Here is a 19,869-nt window from a genome sequence, read left to right as displayed (position 1 = left end):
CATCCCTTAAGGTACCAAGAATAAACGTTGGGTTTGTTCATAAAGGACTTAAGTTGGGGAATAAAAATGCATGTGATGCATAGAAGATATTACTCTGTCGAGCAGAGGACATATCGCTATGATTCATGTGTTTTTGTTCTTTGATGAGAGTTGTGCTAGTACTTGCACCAAGTGGGAGACTGTAAGACTTTTTTCAATATGAGCTTTAATAATATGGTACAAGTGGACTAGGCCCATTAAGCTATATGTTGGATTGGACATCTAGGTTTAGTCCAATCCACCATATGCCTATATAAGCCAGCATTGATGGGATGCAGGAAATGCAATCATATAGTACCTACAGACATGGTACTCACACTGCTCAGAAAATACCACTACACCATCTAGGGTTCTGAGTTAATTGTGAGACAAAACGACTAACACAGGCAACACAACAAGGCATCAACTATGGCTGGAGATCAACACGATCTATGCTTCCGCTATTACGAGGTTAGGTTACTCGTAGATCCATTATGTATATGTTTAGACTGTATATTTATAATCTTACACCATCTTCACCATTCATATGCGATTCATCTTCAGATCTACGATTCACCATTCCATCTTCCCTCTTCACCATTGAAAAATAAGTTTCCTTCCATCTTCACCATTTATCTACGATTCATCTGCCATTTTCACTATTTTCGCACCTTCATCCACCATTCTCATCGTCCTTGATAGCATTGTTCATCGCCATTTTGCAAGCATAGTCCACTGTAGTCTTCATCGCAATTTTGCAAGCATTCTAACTAGTATAATGAGTTTATTTAGAATAGGGTTTATGTTCTATGTAATATACAATGTTAATGGTTCAAAAATGGAGTTATATTGTGAACATGAAGTTATTTTTTTGTGAACTAGAGTTTTGTATTTGTGAATGTAGAACTATGTTGTTGTGAACCTTGATCTTTGTATCTGTGGATGTATAGTTCAGTTATTGTGAACATGGAGTTATATATTTGTGAACATAGAGTTTTGTATTTGTGAATGTAGAGCTATGTTGTTGTTAACATGGAGTTCTATGTTTGTGAACATAGAGTTCTGTATTTGTGAACATAGAGTTCTATAATTGTGAACATGTAGTTCTATTGTTGTGAACTTAGAGCTCTGTGTTTGTGAACATTGATCTCTATATCTGTTAATGTATAGCTTTGTTATTGTGAACGTTGAGTTATATTTTTGTGAACATAGAGTTCTGTATTTGTGAATGTAGAGCTATGTTGTTGTGAACCTAAAGCTCTGTGTTTATGAACCTAGATCTGTATCTGTGAATGTGTAGTGTTGTTATTGTGAACATCGAGTTATATATTTGTGAACATAGAGTTCTATATCTGTGAATGTGGAGCTATGTTGTTGTGAACATGGAGTTATATGTTTGTGAACCTAGATCTCTGTATCTGAGAATGCTGCGACGAAGACGATTTGCAAGGGAGAGCTACAGTTAATGCCGTTAATTTTTTATTTTTTTTAACAAAAGTTAATAAAACGATGCCGTTTTGGACCCAGGTTCACCTTGCAAGGTGGACCTAGGTCCACTGCATAATTTTCCCAATTCTTATAATTCTATAGTTGGGTCATGCCTTATTGAGCCATTTTAAGCTGAGCCCGGGTATCTCAAATGATCTCATATCAAGATCAAAGTGCATTAGCTACCATGGTGAGCTTAGACAAACTAGGCTCATATGTGAGCAAACGAGGAGGGTCACGATGATATACTAACTTGAATAGGATGGCTTCCAAAACCGAATGAAAAGATGTGTTGTACCAAAACTCCTTCCGAGCCAATGAGTCGACCCATTTGTAGGGATGCTCATTCTATTAATAACCAAACCGAACTAAACAAACTGAATTTGCAAAATGTTTTAACCGTTAACTGAATCAAAATTTCTATTTTCGAATTAACAAAATACATTTTTTTCTAGTTAATCAAAATTTCTATTTCCGAATTAACAAAATCTATTTTTTTTGGTTAATCGATCAATTAATCCAAATATTTAAGTCTAATTTAAAAAACCTTAAAATTTATTTTTAAAAAATTGTAAATTCTGTTGTGAAACAAAAAGAAATGTGGATGTCTAAGTTGAGTTTTGAACCCTTAACCTCATCTATAAGCATTAAGTATTTGTATATAATGAATATTATTATATGGGATGGCGGTTCTCAGCTTTCAAAAGGTTCAAGTTCCAAAGCAAGGCTATATTCTAATCAGCCAACTAGACTAGCTTTAACACTTGTTTACCCTATGCAAATATTATATTTGTTTACTCCTAAATCTGATACTATAAATACCCCCTCCCTCTTTGTTCTTGTTCACTCAATTATATATGAAAGCTACCAAATATTCTGATTTCTCTCCATTTACACTACTGATACGCTGCTGCTGTTCTGCTTCATCTTAATATTATTATTATTATTTTCATAATACGTTATCGAAGTCAAGTCAAATATTATATAAGGTAAATTATATATATATCATAATATTTTATCTTATATCACAAATATGTCAAATCTTGCAAATCTTGAATTTGTTGGACTTGATATATCTGGGAAAAATTATCTATCATTGGCATTGGATGTTGAAATGCATCTAAATGCAAAGGGTCTTGGTGAAACTATTAAAGAGAGTAATGATGCCTCGATACAAGATCGGGCAAAGGCGATGATTTTCATACGCCATCACCTTGACCAAGGGTTGAAAGATGAATATCTCACAGTGAAAGAGCCCCTTGAGCTCTGGAAAATGTTGAAAGAAAGATATGATCATCAGAGAACAGTAATTCTCCCAAAGGCCCGATATGATTGGATTCACTTGCGATTGCAAGATTCAAAACTGTGAGCGAATATAATTCTGCTATGTTCAAAATTAGCTCTCAGTTGTTATTATGTGGAGAAAAAATCACTGATGAGGATATGCTTGAGAAAACCTTCTCTACTTTTCATGCATCCAATATTGTGCTGCAACAACAATATAGAGAAAAGGGTTTTTCCAAATATTCTCAATTAGTTTCATGTCTCCTTGTGGCTGAACAAAACAATGAGCTGTTGATGAAAAACCACGAGGCACGACCTACTGGTTCTATCCCATTTCCTGAGGCCAATGGTGTGTCATATCACAATGAAAATACAAGAGGTCGTGGTCGTGGTCGTGGCCGTGGTCGTGGCCGTGGTTGTGGTCGTGGACGAAACCATGGTTATAATCGCGGTCATGGACAAAATCGTCATGGTGGTTATAATTTCAAAAACAAAAGTTACCACCGAAAATGGGAAAATAATGGTGCAAAACATGACAAGGAAAAGCATGGAAATCCTCCCAAAAATGTTGAAAACGCATGTTATCGTTGTGGCATGATTGGCCATTGGGAGCATACTTGTCGTACTGCAAGGCACCTTGTGGATCTCTATCAAGCATCCCTAAAAGAGAAAGGAAAGAATATAGAATCCAACAATGTTGTTGTGAATGACGATTTTGACATCACACATTTGGATGTGGAAGACTACCTTGGGCCAATAGAGAAGAAAGATTGATGTTATTTACTTTTGGAACTTACTATATCTATATGTTGTACTGTTGTTGTTTTTGCCTTTAAGTCTATTAGATCTATATGTTTGTTTTGTTTACTACTATGTAATGTTTCTAATTAAATATATTTCCTTTGCTTTATTATATAGAAACACAAATGAACACATCATCACTTGTGATTAAACCAAAGGCAAATGAAGAAGATGTATCTATTGTGGATAGTGCAACCACACATACAATTCTTAAAAACACAAAGTATTTCTGCCTTTTGGAAAAGAATGAGACATTTGTCACTACAATATGTGGTAGTGCAAAAATGATTGAGGGTTCTGGAAGAGCCAATATATTATTGCCTGGAGGAACAAAATTGATAATAGAAGATGCATTGTTCTCTCCAAAGTCTTACAGAAATTTATTAAGTTTTAAAGATATTCGAAATAACGGATATCATGTTGAGACTATAGAGGAAAGGAATCAAGAATTCCTCCAAGTTACAAAGGCAATATCTGGAAAGAAATCTATACTATATATAAAAACAATTTCCTCCTCCCAAATTTCCCCCCCAAAACTTAGGGGTATTTTGGTAAAATAATTTATTTTATTTATTTATTATTTTATTATTTTATTAATTATCCATCCTATAATATTATTATGGTAATATATGATAATGATAATATGATAATATGATGATATGGTAATATTGTTAATATTAATGGGTGATGGGTGATTGGTGATATATAATTGATAATTGATAATATGGTATATGGTATTATTCTTAATTAATTAATTGGTGATTATTTTAAAAAAGAATAATTAATTGGTGATGGGTGATTAGTGATATGGTAATATTGTTATATATTAATATTAATTTATATATATACATATATATATATATATATATATATATATATATATATATATATTAATATTAATTAATTAATTGGTGATTGGTGATTAGTGATATGATAATCTATATCTATATCTATATATCTATATATATTTATATAATTGACATGTAATTAACTATATTAGAATGAAAAAATTATATAATATTGTAGTAAAATTTTTACATGTCAATCATCTATATTTACATAAAATTAAAATTAATTATACTTTCCTTTTGAAAAATCTTCCATATTATGTTTATCATCCACTATATAATGATGAGAAATGACTCTTCTCTCACAACGTACCAATATCTGTGCTCTCACTATTAGTTAGAGATCTATAATCTGTAATTCTACGAAGTCGAAGATCGAACTTTAACACGCGTAGAATTGTTATGGTATGCGATATGATTTAATTTTTAGTTGATTCATTCTGCATGTTGGAGATCCTTATGGTGTAGTCTGCATTCCATAAAGTATTTTGTAGTACTGTGATTTAGTTTGATTTTAACAGCTCAATATGCTTTAATTTTTGCTGATAAGGTTTCAAGTAGCTAGGCTAATTTTGCCATGGGCGTATCACGTATGTAAAATTACAATTTTCAGAGTGATTGTAGTGAACAATCAAATGTTTTCTATAATTATATATTGTAATCACATTACTTTGATTGGTAATTTCTAATGGAAAAACATTGTATTGTAACTTTGTATTACAAAATTTTGAATGATAATACCTTATTTAACTATCCATCTTTTTAGTTGTACTGTGCAAAATAACTAGCAATCTACGGATGCTCATCTATATATTGTAGAATTTGCAATCTTGATCTTCCCCATTTACAGATGCTTATGTAATTTGGTAAAAATGGTGGTTACTGTACTTGAATAAATCCTCAATTATTCATTCCAATTGTTCGTTTTACCATTCCAATTCTTCATTTTATAAAAAATGGTGCATTGGAAGCTAAACATGGGTCATTGTGTCATTGATTGTTGATTCCAATTATTATTAATCTTTATCATTAATTGCACAATACTAATTCACACTTATTAGTTAAAGAATGGTGATTACTATACTTGAATAAATGAAATAATAATATTAAATTTTGTAGCCTCGATTTAAAATCTATTATGTTAATATAATAATAATAATAATAATAATAATAATAATAATAATAATATAATACTCCGTAGTAATAATATCTAAAATTCTTAATATAATTTTCCTAATAATAATAATAATATAATAATAATAATCCATAACTCTTAATATAAGTTTGTAACTAAATTTTCCTATTAAATCTGTTTATAAAGGTAATTATAAATATAGAATTGAGAAATTCCTATGATATTTTATTTAATTGATATTATTCCTAATATATTTTATCTAAAAGGCTTCCTTCCTTTTTTATAACATTGTTCCATATGTTAATCCGTTTAATATGCTAATCTATATAGGTAATTACCATATACTATTTACCATCTAAATAATCCGTGGTAATTACACTATATTTAACATCTAAATTTATTATGGTCATTAAACATAGAGATTTCATTCTTACGATAATTTTATATATTTTTACTTCAGATAATGTCAATTACCCGTGCATTTCATTTGATTACTTTTGAATAAAATCTTAAAAATTATGACAACTAATGAATTAATATTGTTGTTCGTAATATAAATTTTATCAAATCAGTTAACGAAATTGATAATACACATATTACATCCATAATTAGAGGAGATTAACAAAATTATGATAATTATTTCAATTCACGTATTATTATGCTAATTCACATATTATTACGTCCATACAATTATGTAAATTATTTCAATTCACAGATTATTACACATATAAAATTATGCTAATGGTTACTTTGGAATAAAATCTTAATAATTATGGTCATTGAGAAATTAGTTCAAACATTATACTTTTATTAAACGGTTTTTTATACTTGCCATAATTTTATCTAATCAATTAAAGAAATTAATGGTACACATATTACGGACGTAATTAAAGAAAATTAAACATACACATATATATTACGGATAAAATTAAAGAAAATTAAACATACACATATTACGTCCATAATTAAACGAAATTAAAATATACATTATTTTTTAGTTATAATATATACTCCTTAATTACCATACTTATTCATAATACATGGACGTCATAATTAGCATAGTATTAATCTATACTATATATATAAACATAAGAATAGTAAAGGCATATTTTAAATTTTAAACAATAGTAAAGGTAAATTAAAAATAGAATGAAAATATTTCAATAATAATATTCTACATCATTAATTAAAAATAGAACAGAAATTAGGTAAAAATACCAGTGGATCTATTATTCTAATTGACTAATTAACTGAAAATAAAAAAAATCGACTAAAAATGAATCTGATGTTACTAATTGATTGAATATATAAAAGGAAATGAATATTAATAATTGACTGTAAATAAAAAAAATATCCATAATTAACTAAAATGAAAAAGGAAATGGTCATATCATTGCAATTTAATTAAAAAAGGAAAATATTCTACATCATAAATAATAAAGGCATATTATAAACAATATTAAAGATAAATTAAAAAAGGAACGGAAATTAAAAATGAAACAGAAATATTTCAATAATAATATTCTACATCATCAATTAAAAATGGAACGAAAATTAGGTAAATATTACTACGTAATTCTTTTCATTTTTCCTAGATAAGGTTGCCTGATATTAATTTACACATAACAATCGGCACTAATAATTAAAAAAAATTAAAAAAAATAGAAGAACTGCCGGAGACGTCTGTTTTTTTTTTAATTTTATTATTATTATTATTATTTAATTATTTTAATTAAAATTATTTAAAAAGTTTATTTTAAAATTAGTAACCACCATGTCATCACAATTGTAGGTAAACAGGTCAATTTGGACTTCTTTTTTTTTTGAAAACATGTCAATTTGTACTTAATTGCATGAGTTTATATAGTTCAGGAATCCAATTGCATTCTTATTGAGTTCGATGGCCTAATTGCAGTTTTGTGTGTAGTTCAGTGGTTTATTTGACCATTATTCCGCGAAAAATGATATTACTAATTGATTTAAAATATAAAAAGATCGTAATCTATATTCTATACTATATATAAAAGTAAAATCCTCCTATTTCATTCCCCGCCTAAACTTTTGTAGTCAATTAATGAAATATTTTATTGGTCAAATAATTAATAAAGCTTATTTGTTAAGAAAATGTAAAATAGAAATTAACTAATATCTATAAATTGATAATATGGATACTCACGTATCAACACTATTAATAAAAGTAAAATCATTTATCGGGAAAAGAAAAGGATATTACTAATTGACTGAAAATTATTTAAAAACTTTAATAGTTAATTATACTTTCCTTTTGAAAACTCTAAATTATTTAAACTTTAAAAAAATTAATTGAACATGGGTTGTTAGATTTTTATAATAATCAAAATTAATTCATTCAAATATGGAGGAGGAAGATAAAACTAAATGCAATATGGGCAAAATGAATATACTTAAAGTATAAAAGTATAATTACACATATATTAGTGTAATTGACTAATAATAATTGCCTAATAATTATTATGATAATTAAGTTAAGCATTGGTCGTTGAATTTATTTTTATAATAATTACAATTAATTTATTTCTCATTTTCTCATATTTATTTTAGTAATAATATAATTATATAAGTCATAATATAGTTATATAAGTCATATTACTTATAGATCTTTTTAAGATAATTTTAGACAAACAAGTCATATATTATTCAATTAATTGAGTAATATTTTTATACTAATCTTATAATCAAATAAATGTACACGTTCAATATTAGAATTTTTTATAATTTCATCTTTATTTTTATTATCTCAATATATAATAAAAAAAATTTATCCACGCCCGGGTAATTGGACAATAATTTGTTCTAATTCAAAGGAAAACATCAGAAAACATAATCGATCCAATCAATTTCATCAATTGCGCTATATAATATTCGATGTTATAATATATATAATTGTATATTGATCCAAATATTTTTTAAATATTATAACAAATCCATTCCGTGCAACGCACGGGCGAAAATACTAGTATGTGTTAGAAAAATTTCATGCTCTTCCACAAGGTTTGTATTGCACAAAAATAAGTGCCATTGAAGCCAATCATATTGTAAACAAAAAGTTTACTGACTTAAATGAATTTAAGATTTGGCACGACCGATTGGGTCATCCTGGATATGTAATGATGAGAAAGATTATTGAAAATACATATGGCTATACCTTGAAGGAGCATAAAATATTTCAAGGAAATGAATTCTTCTGTTCTGCATGTTTTCAAGGGAAATTGATTATAAGGCCATCACCAACCAATGGAATATTACAGAACGATCTAAAGAGGGTCATAGCTTATTCAACTTGCAGTCAATTAGGCTATATGATCTTTGCTTGCGGCATCTCTAACTATTCGGTTAGCGTCTTTCACTTAATGAATCACGCGTTTTTCAAAGCACGGTGATTCATGCCATGGAACGAATTCAAGGTGATATATGTGGACCTATACATCCATCATGTGGACCATGTGGACCATTTAAATACTTTGGTCACATGTATGCATGCTTATTATCATCTGGTAATATGGCATTACAAGCACATTTTCCTGACCATCAATTAAATCAAGCTTTGTCCATCAAGCTACTTCATCCATTTCTCGTAATGTGGATGTCTAAGTTGAGTTTTGAACCCTTAACCTCATATGCAAAAATTGAAGCTTTGTCCATCAAGCTACTTCATCTACAAGGATAAAGTATTTGTATATAATGAATATTATTATATGGGATGGCGATTCTCAGCTTTCAAAAGGATAGCTTCAAGTTCCAAAGCAACTGCTGGGAATGGAACACGTGACCACAAGCATGACAAGGCAAAGCTATATTTTGATCAGGCAACTAAACTAGCTTTAACACTTGTCTACCCTATGCAAATATTATATTTGTTAACTCCTAAATCTGATACTATAAATACCCCATCCCTCTTTGTTCTTGTTCACTCAATTATATATGAAAGCTACCAAATATTCTGATTTCTCTCCATTTACACTACTGATACGCTGCTGCTGTTCTGCTTCATCTTAATATTATTATTATTATTTTCATAATAAATTCATATTTCCACACAACAACATAGTTATTATAGCACCACATAGATAATCAAATTTGAAAAACTAGTCTAATAATAAGATTTATGAATTATAAAAAAATTTAAAATATATAAACACATGTAAATCAAGTAACAAACACTTTTGAACCAAATTAACCGTTAACCAAAAATCCTAAAAATTCTTAACCCTTAAAAACATTTAAATATTTCAGTTTAAAAATAGTTAACCAAATATTTTCGGTTTGGTCGATTAATCGATCTTTCACCGAATTGTGCACACCCCTACCCATTAACAGGAGTGGTCCTGGCGTCTTGCACAAAATATCTTAAATAAACCTCAATGGTTAAAGATCGATTGAGGTTTATTTAAGATACTAGTTTTATACGCGCATAGCGCGAATAGGTTAATGCCCAATGTTTATATTTAAATAAATATTTGAAAGTATATCAATGCAAGATTATATAGTAGAAGTTTATACATGGGTAATTGAATGCCAATTTTTTTTATTTAAATATCTAACTCAAAGTATATGAATCCAAGATAATATAGAAAATTCATTATAATTATTACTAAAATAAATGTTTGCAACCTTGTAAAATCGATAGTCTAAATATTTAGTCTAAAAATTATAGTCTAAATAAATACTACTTTTAATTTGAATTTTTCTAAGTGTTCTTAATTCTCTTTTGAGTAACATGGTCATTGTCTTCATCTTTACTATTTGTTCTCTTCCTTTTTGTTGGTAGTGTGTTATTTGCAATTCAGTTATTGTTGGTAGCATAGATGACAACGTCATGCAATGAGATTATGATATAGGAGCTATGGACTTTCCTTTAGGTGTTCTGCTTGGAGTTCATTTGGTTCAACCATTATTGTTGAATGAGTTATTATGGATAAAGAAATCTCTAGTTTAAGAAAAAAGATTAAATAAATTAATAAAAATTTGACTAGTTTAAGAAAAAAGATTAAATAAATTAATAAAAATTTGAAAAGTTTAAGAAAAAAGATTAAATAAATTAATAAAAATTTGAAAATTTAAAATATTATGTATTCCAAAATTAATAAAAATTTGAAAATTTAAAATATTATGTATTCCAAAATAAATAAAAATTTGAAAATTTAAAATATTATGTATTCCAAAATATTAAAAAATTTGAAAATTTAAAATATTATGTATTCCAAAATATTAAAAGGTAGTTTCTAGCTTCAATTTGCTGGGTAATGGGTCATTTGAGTACTTTCATTCTCAACAAATCCCCCAAGTAGTTAATATGATTGGTTTCCAACTATTCTTTTTTATTTTTTTCATGGTATTAAAGAAATACATATGTATCATTTTTTGGTGTAACTACTAATTTATTTAATTCAATAAGAGTAAAAACAGAGTGATTCCGCTTCAATTTATTGGGTTATTATTTGAGTACTCTCTTTGTCAACCAATCCCCAAATAGTTAATATAATTAGCTTCAAATTATTTAAAAAAAAATTCATAGTATTAATAAAATACTTGGTAAATAAATATATAACATTATTTTGTACTATAACTTTGATATTTAATTACAAGATATTGTAAAAATAAGATAATGGACAATGTAATGAATATCAATTGATAAATTTGAATGTAAAGAATCTTTGCATGAGAGAAAATAAAGACAATATAACTAATGAAATTATTTCTCTTATTTTAATTTAATTTTTTGGTAATGAATACTTTTTTCAAATAAAGGTATTGTAGACACATAATTCTAAATTAAAGAAATACATATGTATCATTTTTTGTTGTAGCTACTAATTTATTTAATTTAATAAGAGTAAAATAGAGTGAGAAACTTAATTATGTTAAATTTGATTGAGATGAGGTTCGAACCTAAGACCTTTCTTATATAAATTAATGGGTAAGTTAAAAGTTAACGGAATATTAACGGAGAAGATAATATTTAACGGAAAACTTAACGGATAATCATAAAAGTAAGGTTAAATTAGGTAATCTCTATTAATAATATTAATCTGAATTATCTTAACCATCTATTTGATTAAATAATTCATCTGAACCATCCATTTGATTAAATAATTTGACCGCCATTTTTTCTACCCATTTTAGGCCTAACTCTCTTTGGCTCTTATTAGTATAGTAGATTTTGTGCAAAACGCCAGGATCACTCCTGTTAATGGGTAGGGGTGTGCAAAATTTGGTGAAAGATCGATTAATCGACCAAACCGAATATATATATGTATATATATATACATATATATATATGCATATATATATATATATGCATATATATATACATATATATATGCATATATATATACATATATATATGCATATATATATGTATATATATATGCATATATATATGTATATATATATNAATAAAAATTTGAAAATTTAAAATATTATGTATTCCAAAATATTAAAAGGTAGTTTCTAGCTTCAATTTGCTGGGTAATGGGTCATTTGAGTACTTTCATTCTCAACAAATCCCCCAAGTAGTTAATATGATTGGTTTCCAACTATTCTTTTTTATTTTTTTCATGGTATTAAAGAAATACATATGTATCATTTTTTGGTGTAACTACTAATTTATTTAATTCAATAAGAGTAAAAACAGAGTGATTCCGCTTCAATTTATTGGGTTATTATTTGAGTACTCTCTTTGTCAACCAATCCCCAAATAGTTAATATAATTAGCTTCAAATTATTTAAAAAAAAATTCATAGTATTAATAAAATACTTGGTAAATAAATATATAACATTATTTTGTACTATAACTTTGATATTTAATTACAAGATATTGTAAAAATAAGATAATGGACAATGTAATGAATATCAATTGATAAATTTGAATGTAAAGAATCTTTGCATGAGAGAAAATAAAGACAATATAACTAATGAAATTATTTCTCTTATTTTAATTTAATTTTTTGGTAATGAATACTTTTTTCAAATAAAGGTATTGTAGACACATAATTCTAAATTAAAGAAATACATATGTATCATTTTTTGTTGTAGCTACTAATTTATTTAATTTAATAAGAGTAAAATAGAGTGAGAAACTTAATTATGTTAAATTTGATTGAGATGAGGTTCGAACCTAAGACCTTTCTTATATAAATTAATGGGTAAGTTAAAAGTTAACGGAATATTAACGGAGAAGATAATATTTAACGGAAAACTTAACGGATAATCATAAAAGTAAGGTTAAATTAGGTAATCTCTATTAATAATATTAATCTGAATTATCTTAACCATCTATTTGATTAAATAATTCATCTGAACCATCCATTTGATTAAATAATTTGACCGCCATTTTTTCTACCCATTTTAGGCCTAACTCTCTTTGGCTCTTATTAGTATAGTAGATTTTGTGCAAAACGCCAGGATCACTCCTGTTAATGGGTAGGGGTGTGCAAAATTTGGTGAAAGATCGATTAATCGACCAAACCGAATATATATATGTATATATATATACATATATATATATGCATATATATATATATATGCATATATATATACATATATATATGCATATATATATACATATATATATGCATATATATATGTATATATATATGCATATATATATGTATATATATATATATATATATATGTTGGAAAATTGCACTAAAAATGGCATTTTAAGTGGCCATTTTGTGGTATAAATATTTGCGGGTCCACTTCCGATTTTGGATCGGGTCAAAGTGGATTCGGGTTCTTCGTTCTTAGATGAAGAAATCGATATATTATACGCTCAAAATGGATAATGGGTGAATGAGAAATTGATTCTCAAAGTAGACCCATTTGAGATGGAATTCAAGTGTGGAAAGCTTATGTAGCTTTGTCCCACATTGGTTTGGAATGAACTTTTGCACCACTATATATACAAGGGACTTTTTATGACTAAGTAACTTGTATAGCATAGATGCTCTCTCTCGCGCGCAGGGGGGGGTGCAAATCAAATTCCAAAATGAGTTCGAAAGGCTTGAACTTGTGTGCGCCGGCACCTGCGGGCACGAATGTCGTCCGAAAAATTGGCAGGCCTTGCGGGCTAAGTTATGCCATATTTTCGACCATCTCAGACCACATGAGATCGAATTGATCTCTCGTTCGAGACATCAAACGAACTGACCTCTCGAGAGGTAGTTCAATGTCTCGAACCAAGTCGCGTACGAGAGCGATATCGCGCAGCCCCGGGTCGGCGCGCGCGTTCGACGTCTCGCGGACCAATTTGATGTCTCGATGCAGTGTGATGTCTCGAAGCTAGCACTTCTCAACGTCTCGCGGCACGAGCTATGTCTCTAAGGTACGCAGATATGAACGATGTCTCGAATAGCGACTTTGGTGACCTCTCAATTGCGACCGTTCACCTTCTGGATCCGTTCAGAAATAACTCTTAATATTATGGAGTTAATGTGATTAATTCCAATCTTTATTTCAGAGTTTATTTCTTGGTTAAATGGATTAAGTGTGGGTGTAAATAGGTTGCTAGTGGTTACGAATGGGAATTAAATGCCAGATTTAATGCAATGATCCCATCCTTCACTACATATTCGTTGTGAGCAGCAGGTTTGAAAAATACACATCAACACAAACCAAGAACACACGAATACACTGCTTTCTCCTCAANAGTTGGGCTTTGGAAGGATTCTGACTTCCTTTGCCGCAACTACATTCTGAATGGGTTGGTTGACTCCCTTTACGATGTTTATCGTAAAATTGGCTCGGCTAAGGCACTGTGGGAAGCTTTGGACCACAAGTACCGAAGCGAGGATGCCGGGGCCAAGAAATTTGTTGTTGGCAGGTTGTTTGACTTCAAGATGGTGGATTCAAAAACCGTGCTGAGTCAAGTTGAAGAGTTGCAATTACTCTTTGACGAGATTCGTGATGAGGGCATGCCGATTAGTGAAGCCTTCCAAGTGGCGTCCATGATCCACTTGCTGCCTCCGGGATGGAAGGACTTCAAGAATTACCTGAAGCATAAGCGAAAGGAGATGAGTCTGGAGGACCTGATCCAGCGACTTCAAGTCGGAGAAGGAAACAGGACCAGTGATGGTAGAGGACCTCTCGTGGGAGGTGCCAAAGCCAACGTGGTGGAGCACGGGCAAAGCTCCAAGAAGGCCAAGAAGGGAAAGAAAAAGCTGGGTCCGAAAGGTGGTGTTTCCAAGGGCAAGTTCCAAGGGAAATGCTACAATTGTGGCAAGATGGGCCACAAGTCGATGGAGTGCAAGGCTCCAAAGAAAAAGAACAAGGGTTCTGAAGCCAACATGGTTGGTGATATGAGCCAAAAAGTGGCTGATATTAGCCTTTCGGCTATGGTCACGGAGGTGAACCTAGTGGGCTCCAACCCGCGCGAATGGTTCATCGACACCGGCGCAACGAAACATCTATGTTGCAACCGGGAGATGTTCAGCACCTTTGAGGCCGTTGAGGGCGAGAAGGTCTGGATGGGAAACTCTGCTCAGTCCAATGTTGAGGGCATGGGCAAGGTGATTCTGAAGATGACTTCCGGGAAGGAACTGACATTGAACAATGTGCTGTATGTTCCGGACCTTAGGAAGAATCTTGTTTCTGGCTCGTTGTTGAACAAGCATGGATTCAAGATGGTCTTCGAATCTGACAAAGTGGTTTTGTCAAAGTTAGGGATGTTTGTTGGTAAGGGCTATGTAACTGACGGGCTTTTTAAGCTCAATGTAGTGTCGATTATCAATAAAAGCAAAGTTAATTCCGTTTACTTGCTTGGGTCTTCCAATTTGTGGCATGGTAGACTAGGTCATGTTAATTTAAATTCTATGCGTAGATTAATTAGCATGAACCATATCCCTAATTTTCAAGTTAATACAAATAAATGTGAAATTTGTGTTGAGGCAAAACTAACAAAAACTCCCTTCAAATCGGTTGAAAGGGAGAGCGAGCCACTAACTTTGGTACATAGCGATTTGTGCGATTTTAGATCGGTTCAATCGAGAGGTGGTAATAAATATTTTATCACGTTTATCGATGATTGCACACGATTTTGCTATGTGTATTTGCTAAAGAGCAAAGACGAAGCCAAGGAAAAATTCATTCTTTATAAGGATGAAGTGGAAAACCAACTTAATCGAAAGATTAAAAAGGTTAGAAGCGATAGAGGTGGTGAGTACGAAGTACCTATCGGTGACTTCTGTGCGAGTGTTGGAATAATACACGAGCGTACTGCGCCTTATGCACCTCAATCGAATGGTATTGCCGAACGTAAGAATCGCACATTGAAAGAGATGATGAATGCGATGCTTATAAGTTCGGGCCTACCTCAAAGCATGTGGGGTGAGGCGATTTTGACAAGTAATTACCTTTTGAATAAGGTACCTCACAAGAAGCTCGATAAGACTCCTTATGAGCTGTGGAAAGGTAGGAAACCTTCCTACAAATACCTCAAAGTGTGGGGGTGTCCTGCCAAAGTTTTGGTTCCAACACCAAAGAAAATAAAGATAGGTCCAAAGACGGTGGATTGTATCTTTATTGGATATGCACACAATAGTAGTGCTTATAGGTTCTTAGTACACGAGTCCCATAATCCGGATGTACATAAGAACACTATAATCGAATCAAGGAATGCAAGTTTCTTTGAAAATGTATTTCCTTGTAGGTCTAATGAAAGACCAAGCATGTCACTTCGAGAGGTCGAGAAACCCAGTGCGTCACTTCGAGAGGTCGACAGATCAAGTACGTTACTTCGAGAGGTTAACATACCTAGTATGTCACTTCGAGAGGTCGACGGACCGATTATGTCACTTCGAGAGATGGATGAACCAGGTACATCACTTCGAGAGGTTGATGTTGCTATGGACAATGGTGTCGGGCATTCTGAGGAAATACCCGAGCTTGAGCCAAGACGTAGTAAACGGGCGAGAGTTGAAAAATCATTTGGTCCCAGACGTAGTAAACGGGCGAGAGTTGAAAAATCATTTGGTCCCGATTTTCTAACTTACTTATTAGAGTAAAAATCATTTGGTCCCGATTTTCTAACTTACTTATTAGAGTATGATTCATTTGGTCCCGATTTTCTAACTTACTTATTAGAGTATGATTCGAATACTCTAACTTGTTTGATAGAAAATGAACCAGATTTTCTCTCTTGCTTGATAGAAAACGAACCTCGGACTTATAAAGAAGCTGTGACTTCTACGGAAAACGAACCTCGGACTTATAAAGAAGCTGTGACTTCTACGGAGGGTCCAATGTGGAAGGAAGCGATCAAAAGCGAAGTGGATTCTATCCTACAGAATCACACTTGGGAACTTGTTGAAGTGGATTCTATCCTACAGAATCACACTTGGGAACTTGTTGATCTTCATTCTATCCTACAGAATCACACTTGGGAACTTGTTGATCTTCCTCCTATCCTACAGAATCACACTTGGGAACTTGTTGATCTTCCTCCAGGTTGTAAACCTTTAGGATCCAAGTGGGTCTTTAAAAGGAAAATGAAACCAGACGGTTCCATCGAGAAGTATAAGGCTAGACTTGTAATAAAGGGTTATAGGCAACGAGAAGGCCTTGATTACTTTGATACGTATTCTCCTGTGACGAGAATAAACTCCATTAGGATGATCCTTGCCATAGCAGCTTTGCGGAATTTGGAAGTTCATCAAATGGATGTGAAAATAGCTTTCTTGAACGGTGAATTAGATGAGGAAATCTATATGGACCAACCCGAAGGGTTTGTGGTTCCAGGCCAAGAAAAGAAAGTATGTAAATTAGTTAAATCGCTCTATGGTTTGAAACAAGCGCCTAAGCAATGGCACGAGAAGTTTGACCACTCGATGTTAACTAATGGGTTCAAAATAAACGAAAGTGACAAATGTATCTACGTTAAGGAAACGGTAGATGGCTACGTCATTCTTTGTTTATATGTGGATGATATACTCATCATCGGTAGTAATGATCGAATGATCAAGTCTACCAAGAACATGTTAAATGCAAGGTTTGACATGAAGGATATGGGTTTGGCTGATTTAATCCTCGGGATTAAAATCATTAAAAGACCTGATGGTCTTGTGTTGAGCCAATCTCATTATGTTGATAAAATCCTTGAAAAATTTAACAAGGATGATAATCAATTGGCTAATACACCATTTGATACAAATGTTCAACTAACCAAGAACCACGGAGAGTGTATTTCTCAAGTAGAATATGCTCGGGTAATTGGTAGTTTGATGTATCTTATGAGTTGTACAAGGCCGGATATTGCCTTTGTTGTTAGTAAACTTAGCAGGTATACTAGCAATCCCGGTGTGATTCACTGGAAGGCAATAGTAAGGGTTATGAGATACTTAAGGTATACTCGTGATCTCGAATTGCACTATGTAAGATATCCTGCTGTACTTGAAGGGTATAGCGATGCTAGCTGGATATCTGACATTAAGGATTCTAAATCCACGAGTGGTTATGTGTTTACACTAGCCGGTGCAGCCGTTGCATGGAAATCCTCCAAGCAAACAGTAATAGCTAGATCCACAATTGAATCAGAAATGATTGCCTTGGACAAATGCTGTGAAGAGGCTGAATGGCTACGCCATTTTTGGAAGATATTCCAAGTTGGGAAAGACCTGTACCTCCAATTTGTGTGCATTGTGACAGTCAAGCAACAATTGCGAGAGTAAAGAGTCAGATTTATAATGGTAAGTCTAGACATATGCGTCGTAGACATAACACCATTAAACAACTTCTCGCAACTGGTGTTGTCTCGATTGACTTCGTGAGGTCAATAGACAATATAGCGGATCCGCTAACCAAAGGGTTGAGCAAAGAAGTTGTCGAGAAGTTGGCACGAGGAATGGGTCTAAAGCCCTTGGACTAAAAATTCCATAATGGATACCCAACCTAGCTGGCACCTAGGTTCAATGGGACAACTAAATTGTGGAATAGCGTGTCACTGTGGGGGTCCCCGGACTCCCTACCACTCCTCGTTAAAACAGTGACTCCAGATTGAGGCTAGCACACCAGTGCTTTAATGATTCGAGTGTATTTGACATATGTTATGTATGCAATGTCAATTGACATATGTTGAGTTGCGGGAAACTCGAGAAAGAATCACCTATGTGAGAGAGAAGTGAGGGTCGCTTCAAAGGAGAATTGAAGGGGCTTAATTCTTTAGAAACTCTTGCAGAACCAAGAACGGTGACCCACGACCAAAATGGGCACAGTCATGAGAACAAACCGTGGTTGGAAGGTTCCTGTGTGAGATTTGTCAATGTCTACACAAACGGCAGTCGGTTCAAAGACATCACGTTCTACCGTACAGCTAGTAGAGTACATAGATCTCATGAATGAGAAATTGATTCTCAAAGTAGACCCATTTGAGATGGAATTCAAGTGTGGAAAGCTTATGTAGCTTTGTCCCACATTGGTTTGGAATGAACTTTTGCACCACTATATATACAAGGGACTTTTTATGACTAAGTAACTTGTATAGCATAGATGCTCTCTCTCGCGCGCAGGGGGGGGGGTGCAAATCAAATTCCAAAATGAGTTCGAAAGGCTTGAACTTGTGTGCGCCGGCACCTGCGGGCACGAATGTCGTCCGAAAAATTGGCAGGCCTTGCGGGCTAAGTTATGCCATATTTTCGACCATCTCAGACCACATGAGATCGAATTGATCTCTCGTTCGAGACATCAAACGAACTGACCTCTCGAGAGGTAGTTCAATGTCTCGAACCAAGTCGCGTACAAGAGCGATATCGCGCAGCCCCGAGTCGGCGCGCGCGTTCGACGTCTCGCGGACCAATTTGATGTCTCGAAGCTAGCACTTCTCGACGTCTCGCGGCACGAGCTATGTCTCTGAGGTACGCAGATATGAACGATGTCTCGAATAGCGACTTTGGTGACCTCTCAATTGCGACCGTTCACCTTCTGGATCCGTTCAGAAATAACTCTTAATATTATGGAGTTAATGTGATTAATTCCAATCTTTATTTCAGAGTTTATTTCTTGGTTAAATGGATTAAGTGTGGGTGTAAATAGGTTGCTAGTGGTTACGAATGGGAATTAAATGCCAGATTTAATGCAATGATCCCATCCTTCACTACATATTCGTTGTGAGCAGCAGGTTTGAAAAATACACATCAACACAAACCAAGAACACACGAATACACTGCTTTCTCCTCAAAACCCTGCTCATATTTCTTTCAAGCCATCTGCGTTCTTCCCACGGTTTAGTTCGCCGGGTCCAAGTTTGAGTGCACAAACGGCGGA

At 32.5% G+C, this 19,869-nt stretch overlaps 1 protein-coding gene across 1 annotated transcript; it reads left to right on the top strand.

The window, feature by feature from the left end:
• Positions 1-2,539: 2,539 nt before the first annotated feature.
• On the top strand, positions 2,540-3,564 carry LOC116023342. Its single transcript, XM_031264337.1, has 2 exons — positions 2,540-2,812; positions 2,914-3,564. The coding sequence occupies exons 1-2, from the start codon at positions 2,540-2,542 to the stop codon at positions 3,562-3,564; spliced, it is 924 nt and encodes a 307-aa protein (XP_031120197.1).
• Positions 3,565-19,869: the final 16,305 nt, after the last annotated feature.

Source organism: Ipomoea triloba, chromosome 6 (assembly GCF_003576645.1).
Source record: "Ipomoea triloba cultivar NCNSP0323 chromosome 6, ASM357664v1".
Classification (NCBI taxonomy): Eukaryota; Viridiplantae; Streptophyta; class Magnoliopsida; order Solanales; family Convolvulaceae; genus Ipomoea; species Ipomoea triloba.
The sequence above is the reverse complement of the archived record's forward strand: the minus strand, read 5'-3'. Positions and strand labels throughout refer to the sequence as shown.